This window comes from Phyllobates terribilis, unplaced genomic scaffold (genome assembly GCF_046119375.1).
Source record: "Phyllobates terribilis strain yellow unplaced genomic scaffold, ASM4611937v1 Scaffold_3__8_contigs__length_932513732, whole genome shotgun sequence".
NCBI classification, from domain to species: domain Eukaryota; kingdom Metazoa; phylum Chordata; class Amphibia; order Anura; family Dendrobatidae; genus Phyllobates; species Phyllobates terribilis.
Window position 1 is genome coordinate 65392392 of NW_027362763.1, and position 18144 is coordinate 65410535.

The 18144-nt window shown below is 44.7% G+C and overlaps 1 protein-coding gene across 2 annotated transcripts in view; it reads left to right on the plus strand.

Moving 5' to 3' along the window:
* The window catches only part of LOC141258808 (cytochrome P450 2C5-like), a 111614-nt gene extending 93895 nt beyond the window's left edge, over nt 1–17719 (plus strand). The window contains exon 8 of one of the 2 annotated variants that reach the window (XM_073673952.1): nt 16255–17719. In XM_073673952.1, coding sequence (XP_073530053.1) covers nt 16255–16433 — 179 coding nt within the window. In that variant the 3' untranslated portion in view covers nt 16434–17719. The remainder of the gene's footprint in view (nt 1–16254) is intronic. The other variant, XM_073673950.1, reaches the window with a different exon arrangement.
* Nucleotides 17720–18144: the final 425 nt, after the last annotated feature.

An 18144-nucleotide genomic window follows, 5' to 3' on the forward strand; every position in this document is an offset into this window, starting at 1 on the left:
GATTGGCCAGACAAAGTTCTGATTCCCATTTTCTGGAGAGGTCTAGCCTTCCATGTAAAAGATACGTTGGCTACTCGAGAGGAGCCAGTAACTATTGAGGCACTGATTAGTCTCGCTACCAGAATTGACCTTCGGTTTGCCGAGAGACGACTGGAGGTGACCGCTGAGAAGCTACGGGAGCGTTCTGCTCCAGTCTTTTCAGCACCTCAGAGTGAGGATCCGGGCAATTTCGACCCCTCTGTGCCCATGGAGGTGTCATTCACTGAGGGTCTTCATCTACCCAAACGGCCAATAAAATCTGGTCTATTGCCCCACACTCCTCGGGGGTCTGGTCGAAGCGCCAGTCGCTCTCTGCATGTTCAGGGAAAATGGGGAGTTCTAGTGTCTGTTGGAGGCGAGTCACTAGAAAATGAATTTGTTTCCTCCAAAATTCTGTTGCCTTCCTCAGTCATTCTTGATCAGAAGACTGTGGCGATAGGAGCCTGTGTGGTCTCGGGAGCAGAGGCAAACTTTATGTCCGCGTCTTTCGCTCAGAGCCACTCAATTCCACTAATTGTACTTCCTAATCCAGTTAAGATCTGGGTAGTTAACGGGTTGGTGCTGCCTAAGGAGGTTACCCATCGTACTGAGGCTATTCAGCTCCAGATAGGAGCTAGCCATTATGAATCTATTTCTTTCGTGGTGATGGGTGAGGGGGTGGATTCGGTACTCTTGGGCCTGCCCTGGCTCCAGAGACATTCTCCTCATCTGGACTGGTCGACTGGTCCGGTTATCCAGTGGAGCTCTTCATGCCAGGGGAATTGTATTCGTCCGGTGCTTCCAGTCTCCGAACCCTCGAGAGGCATGGTAGATTCTTTGTCGGTCCATAAGACAAAAGCAATGTCAAAATACATTGTAGATAATCTGGGTGAGGAGTCGGAACCGCAACTAATTGTTCCATCCGAGAGTTTACTCTCTGAACCCTGTCACCTTGCAGGGACTTCCGCCTGGGAGGACCTTTGTGCCAGAGTCTCGTAGGCGAGAGGTTCTCCATTGGGGTCACTCCTCCAAGATGAGAGGTCACTTTGGGGACAAAGGGACCAAGGAGTTAATTTCTCTGTCCTATTTGTGGCCCAAGATTTCTACTGATATCTCCCATTTTGTTGCCGCCTGCGTCTCTTGTGCGCGAAATAAGCCGTCTAGGGAACGGCTGGCGGATCTTCTTATGCCTCTTCCCGTGGCTGATAGGCCGGTAGACAATATCAACACTCCGGATCTTATTGCAGCTTTTGAGCGTATCCATGATTCCGGGGGGGGATGCCCTAGAGAGGGGGGTAATATTAGGTCGGTGCGCAGGAGAAGGGCTTTCTCACGGCGTGAGGCCAGGTCCCTTCCTGTTGGTCAGCAATTGTAAGCATTTAGGATCGGTTCTAGAGATTTTAAGTGTGCTTTTTGCGTTTCTGGTCATGTGCAGATAAACCATGCCCCTTACAATCATGTGCCACTAAGCCACGCCCACTTGTGATCACGTGCCGATGAGCCACGCCCCCTGCTGTCTGGCTCAGCGTGTTTGGTTGTCCAGGGGGGCTGGGGGTATCACTTGTGTATTTAAGGGCACCGTGGTCTCCGCCCCGGTGCTTAGTCCCTCTCTGTCTAACCTGGGGTAAGGTCTCTAGCAGTCAATACAGTGTGTGAGAGTCGTTGTCAATGGTTCCTGCTGTGTGCTCCCTAGTCATCCTGGCCATCAATTAGGGCTAGGGCGATTGCTGTGAGCAACACGCTCTACAGTGTCGGTTTACCGGTTGGTGTTCACTAGTGTTGATCGAGCACTAAAATGCTCGGGTGCTTGAAGCTCGGGCCGAGCTCACCGTGATACTCGGGTGCTCGACCCGAGCAACGAGCCCAATGTTAGTCTATAGGAGACCCGAGCATTTTTGCGGCGGCACCCCTGGCAGTCTGTATAAAGCCTAAAAATTGGCCAAAACTATAGTGACAGTGCTAAAATGACATGGGGACAGCATGGCGATCGCCACAGGAAGCATTTCTGACCCCCAGGTCACTGCTGTCAACAACGTGGTCAGAGGTATTAAGCCACTTTTACGGGCTCACAATAAAATGTTCAAAAACTTAACTGAAACGGTTTTCCTGTGAAATATGTTAAGGAACATCCTTTCCAGGGTAAAATAACCAAAAACAAAAATACTCCTCCACACCTTGGGCTATGTTCACAAGTAGCATTTTTTATGCGTTTTTGCACTTTTGTATTGCTTTCAACCGTGACAAATGCATTCACCGGGAAATGTCACTTTAACATTTTACAACCTTATCTGGCCATGTGCTGTGTGACACATGCATACAGTGCTGAAAAGACATGGGAACAGCATACGGAAGACCCATGGAAGCATCTCTGACACCCAGGTCACTGCCTAAAAGTGTGCCCATCAGAAGTGATCCTTGCCGCATCAGAAGATGCAGACTTGCAACTATCCTTGTGCAAGTCCTTGTCCCACGGCAGTGTTCAAGAGTGCCTCCCCCATTCCTTGCAATGCAAGCGCAAGTATGCAGCCTGCCACCCACCCACCCCCAGGCTGCAATACCATACTGCTTGCTTGCTTGTACTTGAAATTGGTCCTTTTAGGCATGTGGAGGCGGAATCTGGCCACCACGTCATGGCTGAGTCGGCGGCCTGGTATCCATACTTAGTCCCCAGCCGCCCGGCGGCCATGTGTCCACGCTTGGTCCCCAGATGCCAGGGGGCGACCGGGTGTCCGTACTCGGTCCCCAGCCACCTCGCGGCCGGGTGCCCACACACGGTTCCCAGCCACCTGGGGGCAGCCGGGTGTCCATAAACGGTCACCAGCCATCCCTATTTGTCCTGGTGCGCCTTATACACAAGCACGCATACCAAAACATTACCTGGGCCCTCCCCAGTGCATTTAGTGGGAAGGACAGCCTAACCACAAACACAAGTGAATGTGGCCAGGGATGGTCCATCTCACTGACGCCTTCACACTTGGTTAATATTGTGGAAGCCGGTACACAGTTGGACACTGGGATGCAACACGTCCTCCAGACATAGAGGATTGTGGGTCCTGGGTCAATCAGGCTTCAACACAAAGTTCAGAAGGTAGACAGCAGCAGTGGTCGGCCTCCTACACAAAGAGTAAGTTATTCATGATCATGAGGCCATTCATCTACTTAGCTTTCTGTTCCTTGGAATGCAAGCGCATGTATGTAGTAGCAGCTAGGCCTAAGGTGGTCAGCGTTTTGGCGCATATCCTACCTCCTCCGAGGATTGCTGGATGTTTTCCAGCTACTATCCAAGTTCTATGACTCCCGTTAAAACAAAGCTTCAGGTGATGAATGATGGATGAGGTAATGGCAAAGGAGAAAGAGCAGGAGGAACAGGGACCATTCACATCATTATCAGGCCAGTCAACCACACATGTCTTATAGGATATGTTTCTGTACCAAAAGGAGCGGTTCGGCTACACAGTTATAGGGCATACAGTGAGTGCAATGCCTACCAAAAATTTTGAGGCGCTACAATGCCCCTTGGAAGTGACATGGAGGTCAGAGGGCCTTAACTAAACCATTTTTTCCATTTATAGCAACTGGGTCTCCTGTACACTGTTGGCCTAAGCAGTGAATGGAAGGCTTTCCAAAAATTATGAGGAACTGCAATGCCCCTTGAAACAGACGTGGATTACAGCGTACTAAAAACCTTCTACCTATTATTGGGGAGTGGGTCTCCCTTAGTGTTCACCTATGCATTGAAAAGCAATAGCTGACTAAAATTAGGAGAAAATGCAATGCCCGTTGGAAGAGTCGTGGAGGTTAGAGGTAATTAAAAACAACATTTCAATGCCTCTTGGAAGTGCTCTGGAGTTCAGAGTGGTTTAACAAGATGGTTTTAATGCCCCTTGGAAGAGACGTGGAGGTCACAGTAGCTTAACAAGATGGTTTTAGTGCCCCTTGGAAGAGTGGTGGAGGTCGCAGTGGAATAAAAAGACAATATCAATGCCCCGTGGAAGAGACGTGGAGGTCACAGTAGCTTAACAAGATGGTTTTAATGCCACTTGGAAGAATAGTGGAGGTCGCAGTGGAATAAAAAGACAATATCAATGCCCCGTGAAAGAGACGTGGAGGTCACAGTAGCTTAACAAGATGGTCTTAATGCCCCTTGGAAGAGCTATGTAGTTCAGAGTGGTTTAACAAGACGGTTTTAATGCCCTTTGGAAGAGTGGTGGAGGTTGCAGTGGAATAAAAAGACAATATCAATGCCCCGTGGAAGAGACGTGGAGGTCACAGTAGCTTAACAAGATGGTTTTAATGCCCCTTGGAAGAGCTGTGGAGTTCAGAGTGGTTTAACATGACGGTTTTAATGCCCCTTGGAAGAGACGTGGAGGTCACAGTAGCTTAACAAGACGGTTTGAATGCCCCTTGAAAGAGCTGTGGAGTTCAGAGTGGTTTAACAAGACGGTTTTAATGCACCTTGGAAGAGACATGGAGGTCACAGTAGCTTAACAAGACAGTTTTAATGCCCCTTACAAGAACCATGCAGTACAGCATATTAAAAACATTATTCACATTATTGGGGAGTGGGTCTCCCATAGTCTTTGCCTATGCCTTCCAAGCAAAAGCTGCCAAAAATTAGGACGGAGGAACTTGCAATGACCCTTACAAGAGCCATGCAGTCCAGCATATTAAAAACATTATTCCCATTATTGGGGAGTGGGTCTCCCATAGTCTTTGCCTATGACTTCCAAGCAAAAGCTGCCAAAAATTAGGACAGAGGAACTTGCAATGACCCTTACAAGTGTCATGTTCCGCTAAGCCACGCCCATTGTGGGAATGTGTCACTAAGCCACGCCCCATTGTGGTCATGTGCCGATGAGCCACGCCCCCTGCTGTCCGGCACAGCGTGTTTGGTTGTCCAGGTGGTCTGGGAGTATCACTTGTGTATTTAAGGGCACCGTGGTCTCCGCCCCGGTGCTTAGCCTCTCTCTGTCTAACCTGGGGTAAGGTCTCTAGCAGTCAATGCAGTGTGTGAGAGTCATTGTCAAGGGTTCCTGCAGTGTGCTCCCTAGTCATCCTAGCCATCAATTAGGGCTAGGGGGATTGCTGTGAGCAGCACGCTGTACCGTGTCCGCTCACCGGTTGGTGTTCATGCCACGGTGGCGTCTTAGCTACCGATCCAGCATCCCAGGGCTCCTCCATTGCATGTGTGGTCACACTGCCACTTTTCCACCCATGTTTAGGGTGCTGCATAGACCTTCTCCCCCTTTAGGAACTTAGGTTCCTGGCCTTTTCTGGCCTGCAGCTCTATACGCTGGTTAGGAGTTTTCATGCTGCTAAATCTTCCTTGCTCTGCATAGCGGTGTCTTGCAGTACAGTGGTTTATTAGTTTCATTGCTGGAATGTTGCTAACTCCCAGCATTTTACCTTGTTTAGTTACTACTTGTGTGTGCACATAACACACTAGTAGATTTCTTTCTCTGTGCTTAGCTGAACATTCCCTCAGGGACTCAGCTGCTGCAGCTCCTCTGCAGTCCGGTGGACTCTGACGTGTCCTTTAAGTTTAACTTAATTTTATTAAAGTACACACCAGCATAACATCCTTTCTAATGGGAACATGTAGCTACTGTGGCCCATCTCTATGTGTCTTTAAATTGTTAGTGGAATTTTTCCTAAATTTTGGCAGCCGTTGGACTCACTGCATACCCTAAAACTGGATTGCTGACCCTCTCCTTTCTAATGGAAACATTTCATTACTGTGGCCCAGCTCTATGTGTCTTTAAATTGTTAGTGGGGTTTTTCCTAATTTTCGGCAGCCATTGGACTCACTGCACACCCTAAAACTGGATAGCAGACCATCTGAGTTCTAATGACAACATATCATTTCTGTAACCCAGCTCTTTGTGTATTTAAATTGTTGGTGGGGTTTTTCATAAATTTTGGCAGCTCTTTCAGTCACAGCATGGGCATTACCAATATAGGAGACCCACTCCATTATAATGGAAACATTTTTTTTCTGAGACCCTCCTCTATGTCTCTTTAAAGGGGTATTGGGTTGCTTCCAAGTTTTTGGCAGCCCTTGCAGTCACTGCATACGCAATAATAGTATAGGACACCCACTCTTTAATAATGGGAACAACAAAGCATAGCCGACTGCTGGCCCTTTAAGAATAGTAAGGCTGTAAAAATAGTGTTTGTGACTTTCACAATCCCTCCTTCATAAATGAAACAGGATGTGTATGATGATGTTTCACACACCACATGGCCAGATAAGGTTGTAAAATGTTAAAATGACATTTACTGGTGAATGTATTTTTCACCGTTGAAAGCAATGCAAAAGTGCAAAAACGCTTCAAAAACGCTATGTGTGAACATAGCCCAAGATGTGGAGGAGCATTTGTGTTTTTGGTTATTTTTTTGCTTTATATTCAAGTCATTACCCTGGAAAGGATGTTCCTTAACATATTTTCCAGGAAATTCCATTTTGGTTTTGTTTTTTGTATGTTTTATTCCATAAAAATGGCATAATACCTGGGAGTCAGAAATGCTTCCAGGGGTCTTCCCCATGCTGTTCCCATGTAATTAGAGCACTGTTCCCATCGATTTAGGCAATTTTTCGGCCTTCTGCAGACCGTTGGGGGAAGCAGCCGGAAAAATGCTCGAGTTTCCCATAGACTTACATTGGACTAGTTACTCAAACCGAGCACTCGAGCATTCCAATTTACTCTACCTGAGCATCGAGCACCCAAGCATTTTAGTGCTCGCTCATCACTACTTGGGGCCAAAGCAACATTTTAGTGGAAATAATGGTAATTTTCCATTTACTCAGCCTAATATTATACAATTCTGTGAATCTCCTGAAGGTTAAAAATGCTCACTAAAATTTCTCAAAAGCTCTTGTTCCCAAAATGGGGTGCTTCCGGGGTTTTCTGCTGTATTGGCATGTCAGGGGCTCTTCAAATGTGATATAGTATCTGCAATCTATTCCATATAAAATTGAGCTCCAGAATTTAGCAGGTGCTTCTTCCCTTCCGAGCTCTGCCATGTGCCTAAACAGTCGTTTTCCACCACATACGGGGTATATATGTACTCAGTGTAAATTGCACAAAAAACTACAGTACAGACCAAAAGTTTGGACACACCTTCTCATTTAAAGATTTTTCTGTATTTTCATGACTATGAAAACTGGACATTCACACTGAAGGCATCAAAACTATGAATTAACACATGTGGAATTATATACTTAACAAAAAAGTGTGAAACAACTGAAAATATGTCTTATATTCTAGGTTCTTCAAAGTAGCCACCTTTTGCTTTGATGACTGCTTTGCACACTCTTGGCATTCTCTTGATGAGCTTCAAGAGGTAGTCACCGGAAATGGTCTTCCAACAATCTTGAAGGAGTTCCCAGAGATGCTTAGCATTTGTTGGCCCTTTTGCCTTCACTCTGCGGTCCAGCTCACCCCCAACCATCTCGATTGGGTTCAGGTCTGGTGACTGGAGGCCAGGTCATCTGGCGTAGCACCCCATCACTCTCCTTCTTGGTCAGATAGCCCTTACAGAGCCTGGAGGTGTGTTTGGGGTCATTGTCCTGTTGAAAAATAAATGATGATCCAACTAAACGCAAACCAGATGGAATAGCATGCCGCTGCAAGATGCTGTGGTAGCCGTGCTAGTTCAGTATGCCTTTAATTTTGAATAAATCCCCAACAGTGTCACCAGCAAAGCACCCCCACACCATCTCACCTCCTCCTCCATGCTTCACGGTGGGAACCAGGCATGTAGAGTCCATCCATTCACCTTTTCTGCGTCGCACAAAGACACGGTGGTTGGAGCCAAAGATCTCAAATTTGGACTTATTAGACCAAAGCACAGATTTCCACTGGTCTAATGTCCATTCCTTGTGTTCTTTAGCCCAAACAAGTCTCTTCTGCTTGTTGCCTGTCCTTAGCAGTGGTTTCCTAGCAGCTATTTTACCATGAATGCCTGCTGCACAAAGTTTCCTCTTAACAGTTGTTGAAGAGATGTGTCTGCTGCTAGAACTCTGTGTGGCATTGACCTGGTCTCTAATCTGAGCTGCTGTTAACCTGTGATTTCTGAGGCTGGTGACTCGGATAAACTTATCCTCAAAAGTAGAGGTGACTCTTGGTCTTCCTTTGCTTGGGCGGTCCTCATGTGAGCCAGTTTCTTTGTAGCGCTTGATGGTTTTTGCAACTGCACTTGGGGACACTTTTCAAAGTTTTCCCAATTTTTCGCACTGACTGACCTTCATTTCTTAAAGTAATGATGGCCACTCGTTTTTCTTTACTTAGAATTTGTATTATGGCAAGAAAAATGCAGCTAACAGTCTATTCAGTAGGACTATCATCTGTGCATCCACCAGACTTCTGCACAACACAACTGATGGTCCCAACCCCATTTATAAGGCAAGAAATCCCACTTATTAAACCTGACAGGGCACACCTGTGAAGTGAAAACCATTTCCAGTGACTACCTCTTGAAGCTCATCAAGAGAATGCCAAGAGTGTGCAAAGCAGTCAGCAAAGCAAAAGGTGGTTACTTTGAAGAACCTAGAATATAAGACATATTTTCAGTTGTTTCACACTTTTTTGTTATGTATATAATTCCACATGTGTTAATTCATAGTTTTGATGCCTTCAGTGTGAATGTACAATTTTCATAGTCATGAAAATACAGAAAAATCTTTAAATGAGAAGGTGTGTCCAAACTTTTGGTCTGTACTGTATATGATCCATTTTTTTCTCCTATTACCCATGTGGAAATGAAAAATTGGGGGAAAAATGTATTTTTTTATTTTTACGGCTCAACATTATAAAATTCTGTGAAGTACCTCTTGATTCAAGATGCTCACCACACCTCCAAATAAGTTACATGAGGGGTGTAGTTTCCAAAATAGGATCACTTGTGGGGATTTTCAATGCTTAGGCTCATCAGGGGCTATGCAAACACAGCGTGGCATCTGCTAACGATTCCAGCCAATTTTGCGTTCCAAATGTCAAATGGTGCTCCTTCCTTTCCATGCCCTGTTGTGCCCCCAAACAGTAGTTTTCCACCACATATGGGGTATCAGCATACTCAGGAGATATTGCACGACAAATTCTATGGTCAATTTTCTGTTGCACAGGTGAAAATGCAAAATGTTGGCGCTAAATCAACATTTTTGTGGGAAAAAGTATCATTTTTATTTTTTCCTTCCACGTGGCTTTAATTCCTGTGAAGCATCTGAAGGGTAAATAAAATTCTTGAGTGTGGTTTTATGCAGTTTGAGGAATGCAGTTTTTAAAATGGTGCCACTTTTGGGTATTTTCTGTCATACAGGCCCCTCACAGTCACTTCAAAGGTAATGTGGGTGCTAAAAAATTGTTTTTATAAATTTTGTTTGAAAATTGAGAAATTGCTGATCATCTGCTAACTTTCCAGCAAAAAAAATATGTTTAAAAAATTATGCTTATGTAAAGTAGACATGTGGTATGTTTGTAAGCTGACCACAGCACGACCCCTTTTCAACACTTTTCTTTTCTTTATGACCAGCCTGTTTCACTTTGCTTGTGTTATATCCTGCTCTGGGCCAATTTGTAATTATCTGATAAACATGGGTTGAAGGCCTCTGCCTCCTCCTTAACAGCTGACTGCATTTGCTAGCATATATATTTTGAGAACTAAGTCTGATGACGTAGTCTGGCCAGTGTGAATTCACCAAGTGTGATTCATACAATTGAGGCATATTGAACAATTAATCCTGAATTGAACCTGCAGGGAACTGAAGGAAACTGGATACCCAGGCAAAGTAAACAATGGTTCTGTTTGCTTTCAAACTTTCCCATATAGTCCTCCACTTTCTACTAACCCCACTAATCCCTACACCTTGGCAGGAACTCTTCATCTGTCCTTCCATCCTCCCCATCCATCTCACCTCCTCCTCAGAACAATTCATCAACATTCAATCCTGTGTCTCCAAAAACAGATACTCACCTCATGCCCTCTCCTGCTCCCACCTGCTAACACTTTCCCTGCTCTTTCTGATTGCCGGCGATATCTCTCCAAATCCTCCTCAACACATCCCCACAGTCACTTCCGCCTCCTATCCATGATCTGTTACAAACTCTCGCAACCTTTCAAATCTTATACCCATCTGCCCAGCCCCTGCTTCCCCAGTCCCACTAACAGGAGCTCTATGGAAACTTTCCTACATCCATAAACAAACTTTCCTACATCCATGATTTTTTCATTACTAATAAACTTTCTTTCCTCGCTATCACGGAAACTTGGCTCACCACCTCTGACATGGCATCTCCAGCTGCACTCTCATATGGTGGATTCCATATTTCTCACACACCCCGCTCCAATGGCAAGCATGGTGGAGGAGTAGGTTTTCTCCCGTCTGATAACTGTTCCTTCACCCATATCCCACTACCATCCTCTGTTGCTCTCCCCTCTTTTGAGGTGCATTCTGTGTTCATCTATTCCCCCTCCAACCTCCAACTGGCCGTCCCCCAGGACCAGCCACCACTTTCTTCGACCACTTCACCACCTGGCTGCTTCAATTCCTTTCTGCTGACTTCAACATCCCAATTGACACTTCCTACTCATCTGTCTCTAAGCTTCTATCCCTCACTTCCTCCTTTGGCCTTGTTCAATGGTCTTCTGTCTCCACTCACAAATATGGTCACACACTGGACCTCATCTTCACCCGCCTCTGTTCCCTATCTAACTTCTCTAACTCCCCTCTCCCGCTGTCTGACCACAACATATTTACATTCTCTTCCCTCTCCTCTCCCGGTGCACAATCCCCACTCCACAAACTTGCACACCCTCACAGAAATCTCAGTCACCTTTACTTACACTCACTCTCTGAATCCCTCCTCCCTCTTACAGACACAAGTTCCTTAAATGATACAGATGCTGCTGCCGCTTTATATAACACCAGAACAGCTTTCTGCTCTCAATTAGGTCACCGCCCCTGACACATACCAAAGTTTGCACAATCAACAGGCAACCCTGGCACCCCAACCTGACTAAAGAACTGCAAAGGGCCTCCAGGGTTGCTGAGCGGAGATGGAAAAGGTCCCACTCCAACGAGCACTTCATCACATTCAAACAGTCCCTCACTTCTTTCAAATCCACACTTACTGCAGCGAAACAAACCTACTTTTCATCTCTCATATCCTCCCTGTCTCACAACCCTAAACAGCTATTCAACACTTTCAAGTCTCTCCTTCGTCCCCCAGTGCCTCCTCCCTCTCCTCTCATCTCAGCCGAAGACTTTGCCTCATTCTTCAAGCATAACATTGACATCATCAGACTATTCTTTTGCCTGAAGTCCCCACAGCCCCTCCTCATATCTACTCAAACCTCCTCCTCCAAAACCAGCTTCTCCACTATTACGGAAGATCAAGTTTCCTCTTTACTCTCCAAATCACACCTCACCACCTGCAAACTTGACCCAATCCCATCCCACCTCATCCCTAACCTCACCACAGTCTTCATCCCAGCCCTAGCCCACCTCTTCAACCTGTCACTAACAACTTGTGTCTTCCCCTCATGCTTCAAACATGCCTCGATCACACTGATCCTCAAAAAGCCCTCCCTTGACCCTACCTCTCTGACTAGCTATCCCCCTATATCACTTATCCCCTATGCCTCAAACTACTGGAACAGGATGTCCATTCTGAACTGTCCTCCCACCTCTCCTCCTGCTCCCTCTTTGACTGCTTGCAGTCTGGCTTCTGACAGCATCACTCCACTGAAAGTGCCCTGACAAAAGTCACTAACGACCTACTAACTGCCAAATCCATGCGACACTACTCTGTCCTCCTCCTCCTGGACCTGTCATCCACCTTTGACACAGTGGACCATTCCCTCTTACTACAGACTCTCTCATCTTTTGGCATCTCAGACTTGGCCCTATCTTGGATCTCTTCTTATCTAACAGACTGGATATTCAGTGTCTCCCACTCACACACCACCTCCTTATCTTGCCCCCTATCTGTCGGTGCCCTCCAAGGTTCAGTCCTAGGGCCCCTACTCTTCTCCATCTACACCTTCGGCCTTGGACAGCTCATAGAGTCTCACGGCTTTCAATATCATCTCTATGTTTATAACACACAGATCTACCTCTCTGGACCTAATATCACCTCCCTACTAACCAGAATCCCACAATGTCTGTCCGCTATTTCATCTTTCTTCTCTGACAGATTTCTAAAACTTAACATGGATAAAATGGAATTCATCATCTTTCCATAGTCTTACTCAACATCCCCCATCTGACCCATCCATCATAGTCCATGGCTGCCCACTCTTCCCAGTCCCGCAAGCTCGCTGCCTTAGGGTAACCCTGGACTCTGATCTCTCCTTCAAACCACATATCCAAGCCCTTTCCACGTCCTGTCGACTCCAACTGAAAAATATCTCCCAGATCCGCACATGCCTCAGCCACGAATCTGCAAAAAACACTAGTGCATGCCCTCATCATCTCCCGCCTCGATTACTGCAACCTCCTGCTCTGTGGCCTCCCTTCCAACACTCTTGTTCCCCTCCAATCTATCCTAAACTCTGCTGCCCAAATAATCCACCTGTCCTCCTGCTATTTCCTGGCCTCTCCTCTCCGTCAATCCCTTCATTGTCTCCCCATTGTTCAGAGACTCTAGTTCAAAACCCTAACCATGGCATGCAAAGCCATCCTCAACCTGTCTCCTCCATACATCTTTGACCTAGTCTCTCGGTACTCACCTCACAAGATCTCCTTCTCTTCTCCCCTCGTATCTCCTCTTACCACAATCGCATACAAGATTTCTCCCGTGCTTCCCCCCTACTCTGGAACTCTCTACCCCAACATATCAGACTCTTGCCTACCGTGGAAACCTTCAAAAGGAACCTGAAGACCCACCTTTTCTGACAAGCCTACAACCTGCAGTAACACTCGCTCCAGCATATCGCTGCACAGCTAGCTCTACCCTCACCTACTGTATCCTCCCCCTTCCCTTGTAGACTGTGAGCCCTCACAGGCAGGGTCTTCTCTCCTCCTGTACCAGTCGCTGACTCTTAGGCTGAGTTCACACGATGCGTATTTCATGCGTTTCCGCGGCGTTTTTGCAGTTGCGGAAACGCCGCGGAAACGCATGAAAAACGCATGGTAGAAGGGAAGCAATGTTCCCCAATGGAAATCCGCATGTGCTGTGCTCATGATGCGGATTTTTCCGCAGCGTGAACGCTGCGGTCAAAAATCTGCAGCATGTCAATTAATTTTGCGGAAACGCGGCGATTTCGCCGCCATTGACTTGCATTAGAACGCGCCAATTCCGCAAGACTGCATCTGTACTTGCGCTATTGGTGCGTTCTAATATGCGGATGGTACCCGAGTGTGGAGGAGAGGAGAGTCTCATCCACACCCAGGTACCATTAAAAAATCTGTAAAAAAAGAATAAAATAAAAAATAAATGTATTCTTACCATCTGTTGGCCCGCGCAGCGCTCCCGCTTGGTTCCCGGCACTTGCAGTGAGTTGAAGGACCTGCGCTGACGTCAGAGTTATGTGACGGGTCACGTGACACTGACGTCGGCAGGTCTTTCAATTCAAAGTTGCCGGCAGCCGGGAGAACGGAGTGTAAGCAGGACAGCGCGGGCCATCGGAGGTAAGTATATACACTCTCTCGGGTCACACTATATAAATCCATGCTGTTTGCATGGATTTATATAGTGTGACCTAGTTGTCAAGCACTTTCCAGGTGATGCTAAAATCGCCTGGAAAGCGCTTGTCAATCTGCATGCGGAAACGCATGTGAATCTGCATGTGGATCCGCATGTATTCTGCAGGAAAAACGCATGCACAATCTGCATGCGTTTTTTCTGCCAGGGAGATGCAGAAATGATGCAGAAATTTTCTGCTTCATTTCTGCATCGTGTGCACATACCCTTATTGTTCAAATTATTGTAACTGTTTGTGCTATGTATACCCCTTTCACATGTAAAGTGCAATGGGATAAATGGCGCTATAATAATAATAATAATAATAATAATAATAATAATGTGGTTAATGTTATTTACAGTGGGTACGGAAAGTATTCAGATCCCTTTAAATTGTTCACTCTTTGTTTCATTGCAGCCATTTGGTAAATTCTAAAAAGTTGATTTTTTTTCTCATTAAAGTACACTCTGCACCCCATCTTGACTGAAAAAAATAACAGAAATGTAGAAAGTTTTGCAAATTTATTAAAAAATAAAAAATGAAATATTACATGATCATAAGTATTCAAACCCTTTGCTCAGTATTGAGTAGAAGCACCCCTTTGAGCTAGTACAGCCATAACTCTTCTTGGAAATGATTCAACAAGTTTTTCACACCTGGATTTGGGGATTCTCTGCCATTCTTCCTTGTAGATCCTCTCCAGTTCCGTCAGGTTCGATGGTGAACGTTGGTGGACAACCATTTTCAGGTCTTTCCAGAGATGCTCAATTGGGTTTAGGTCCGGGCTTTGACTGGCCCAGTCAAGAATGGTCACAGAGTTGTTCTGAAGCTACTCCTTTGTTATTTTAGCTGTGTATTTAGGGTCATTGGCTTGTTGGAAGGTGAACCTTTAGCCAAGTCTGAGGTCCAGAGCACTCAGGAAGAGGTTTTCATCCAGGATTTCTCTGTACTTGGCCTCATTCATGTTTCCTTCAATTGCAACCAGTTGTCCTGTCCCTGCATCTGAAAAACACCCCCATAGCATGATGTTGCCACCACCATGTTTCACTGTTGGGATTTTATTGGGCAGGTGGTGAGCAGTGCCTGGTTTTCTCCACACATACCGCTTAGAATTATCGCCAAAAAGTTTTATCTTTGTCTCATCAGACCAGAGAATCTTATTTCTCATAGTCTGGGAGTCCTTCATGTGTTTTTGAGCAAACTCTATGAGGGCTTTCATGTGTCTTGCACTGAGGAGAGGCTTCCGTTGGGCCACTCTGCCATAAAGGCCCGACTGGTGGAGGGCTGCAGTGATAGTTGACTTTGTGGAACTTTCTCCCATCTCCCTACTGTATCTCTGGAGCCACAGTGACCTTGGGGTTCTTCTTTACCTCTCTCACCAAGGCTCTTCTCCCACGATTGCGCCGTTTGACTGGACGACGAGATCTAGGAAGACTTCTGGTGGTCCCAAACTTTTTCCATTTAAGGATTATGGAGGCCACTGTGCTCTTAGGAACCTTGAGTACTGCAGAAATTCTTTTATAACCTTGGCCAGATCTGTGCCTTACCACAATTCTGTCTCTGAGCTCCTTGGGCAGTTCCTTTGAGCTCATGATTCTCATTTGGTCTGACATGCACTGTGAGCTGTGAGGTCTTATATAGACAGGTGTGTGCCTTTCCAAATCAAGTCCTATCAGTTTAATTAAACACAGCTGGACTCCAATGAAGGAGTAGAACCATCTCAAGGAGGATCACAAGGAAATGGACAGCATGTGACTTAAATATGAGTGTCTGAGCAAAGAGTCTGAATACTTATGACCATGTGATATTTCAGTTTTTCATTTTTAATAAATTTGAAAAAAATTCTACATTTCTGTTTTTTTTCAGTCAAGATGGGGTGCAGAATGTTTATTAATGAGAATAACTATATTGTGTGGTAAAACTATCTGGCTTAAGAGCATAAAAATTAAAAGTTTGAAAATTGCGAAATTTAAAACATTTTCATTAAAATTCCGATATTTTCCCAAATAATCGCTAAAACTATTGACTAAATTTACCAATTACATGATGTGCAATGTATTGCTAAAAAACAGTCCCAGAATCAATGGGATACATTGTAACATTCCAGAGTTGTAACCACATAAAGAGACACTGGTCAGAATTGTTTAAAGGTCAGAACAGGCTGAAAACAGGCTCAGGGGCGTGAAGGGGTTAAAAAACTTTATACAATTTTTTAAAATTATTATTGGTTGTTCCTGTATATTTCTCTGTTGATTATACTATATAATTTTACTGCATTAGCTAATACTATTATGTTTTCTATCTGCTCCAAGATAAACTAATATTATTACATTGCACAATCTATGTACTAGAGATATTTATTGGGCTAGGGAATGTAACCTGGTGTTTTCTGTTTCTGTGCCTACTATATATAGGATGTATTTTTATGATTAATGTATGATACGTATGGTATCTATATTTATATAATAAAATTGAGATTTTTTTATCCCTATACTTTTGATGGTTCTCTTTTGGTTTAATGCTATTACGTTTTCTATCTGCTCCTTTTTGCAGGGAAGAGAAGTTGTGCTGGAGAGATCTTGGCTAAAGTTCAACTTTTCCTTGTCTTTACAAAGCTGCTGCAGAACTTCACATTCACTGCTCCTCCGGGGGCAAAGCTGGATCTCACTGGTGCAGTTGGCTTCACCTTACACCCAAAGAAACATGAGATCTGTGCAATATCTCAAAATTAATGGGCAGCTTTCCTTGTAGCTGCCCCACTTTCAAGGGGTTGTCCAACGATTAAAGGAGACTGTACACATTTTGGATAATGTTAAGAAATGCATTTTATATAGTATATGAATAGGTGCAAGTTACTGTTATACCATTTCTTAAAATTCTGCGCCATTTTCAATATTGATTAAGCCACGTCAGTCTTGATCGGTACTGTGCCATTCACATAGCGGTCCTGTCTATGAAATGTCTGCAGATAAAGGAGCATTTGACCATACATATCATTCAGCCTCCTTCTTTGCTCATGTACTGTGCTTCAGTAGAGGATCGTGAATGACATGTACAGTCACTTACCTCTCTATATACTTGCAGCTATCTTACTTAACGGACTGCCATTTGGACGGCACAGAAGGCTTGCAGATCAAAAAGGCATGACTTAAAGGGTTCGTACCCAGATTGTAAAACGTATATGCACAACAGTCAATGCACTTAAGAAAAAACATAGGAGTGCTCAGGAGTCTTAGAATTTAGTTGGGGTGTTGGTACACCAGGTGCTTGCTGATTATGCATAATATACTGTATAATTGAAGTAATGAATAATTGGTTTGGGATAAAATGGGGAAAGAGATATTTATCAATTTTACATACTGGTGTATAAGGTGAAAGAGAGAGAAGCAGTTCATTCTATGGTTCTGTATTGCTTATATTGTGTGCTAATGGGATTTAGGGGTCTGTATATATGCACTGACTGTTCCAGCACATATGCATTGTATACATGTTTATGGTGATATGTTTAGTTTGCAAGTTTTTTTTAATAAGAATATTATTAAGTTTTCCATGTTTTTTCAAGAGTTTCTTCAGTGTAACAGGAACAAAAATGTGCCCCATCAAGGCTAAAATGTCCCTGCTCTCCTGATTAGTGCAGGTCCCTCCGGTTGGACCCAGCCCAGATCAACAAGTTATTACCTATTCTGCGTATAGGTGAGTTTTCATTGGACAACCCCTTCAACATGGTGTATTATAACTGTGATATCTCAGTCAAAAGGACTCAGGCCAAAAGAGCTGACACTCTACTGGAGAAAGGTCACAAGAGCAGACACTCTACAGGAGAGAGGTCAATGCCCATGAGAGCTATGGGTCTGGTCTAAAATGAAAAGTCTGCAGTTACTCAGTGTGACTTCAGACTTTGGAATCCCCTTAGTGCACGTACCCTGCATTGCGAGGATTCGCCAGTTTCTGAGCCAGGAACGGCGGTAATATATGAAATAAATATGGCTATCTCTGGAATAAAACATCTTATCGCAGATATCAATGTATCATTTTATTCAGCTTTCTCTGACCTACATGACCATATAGATGGCTTAGTAGGATTGATCCTACTGACAGATTCCCTTTAAACTCTAAAAGGGAGAGGACCCTGGCCATAAGAGCTGACACTCTACAGGAGAAGACTCATAACAACTTAATCCTACAGGAGAGATGATAAGCTACACAAGAGAGGATCTGGCCAATAAGAAATGACACTCTACAGGAGGAAGATCCCTGCTCATAAGTGTTTACATTCTACAAGAGAGATGACTATGGCCATAAAAGCTGACACTGCAGAAAAGAAGGCTCTTAAAATTCAACACTTTACAGGAGAGAGGACCTCGTCCATATGAAATGAAACTCTATAGGAGAGAGATCCCTGCTCATAAAAGATACCTACATATAAGAGCTTACACTCAACTG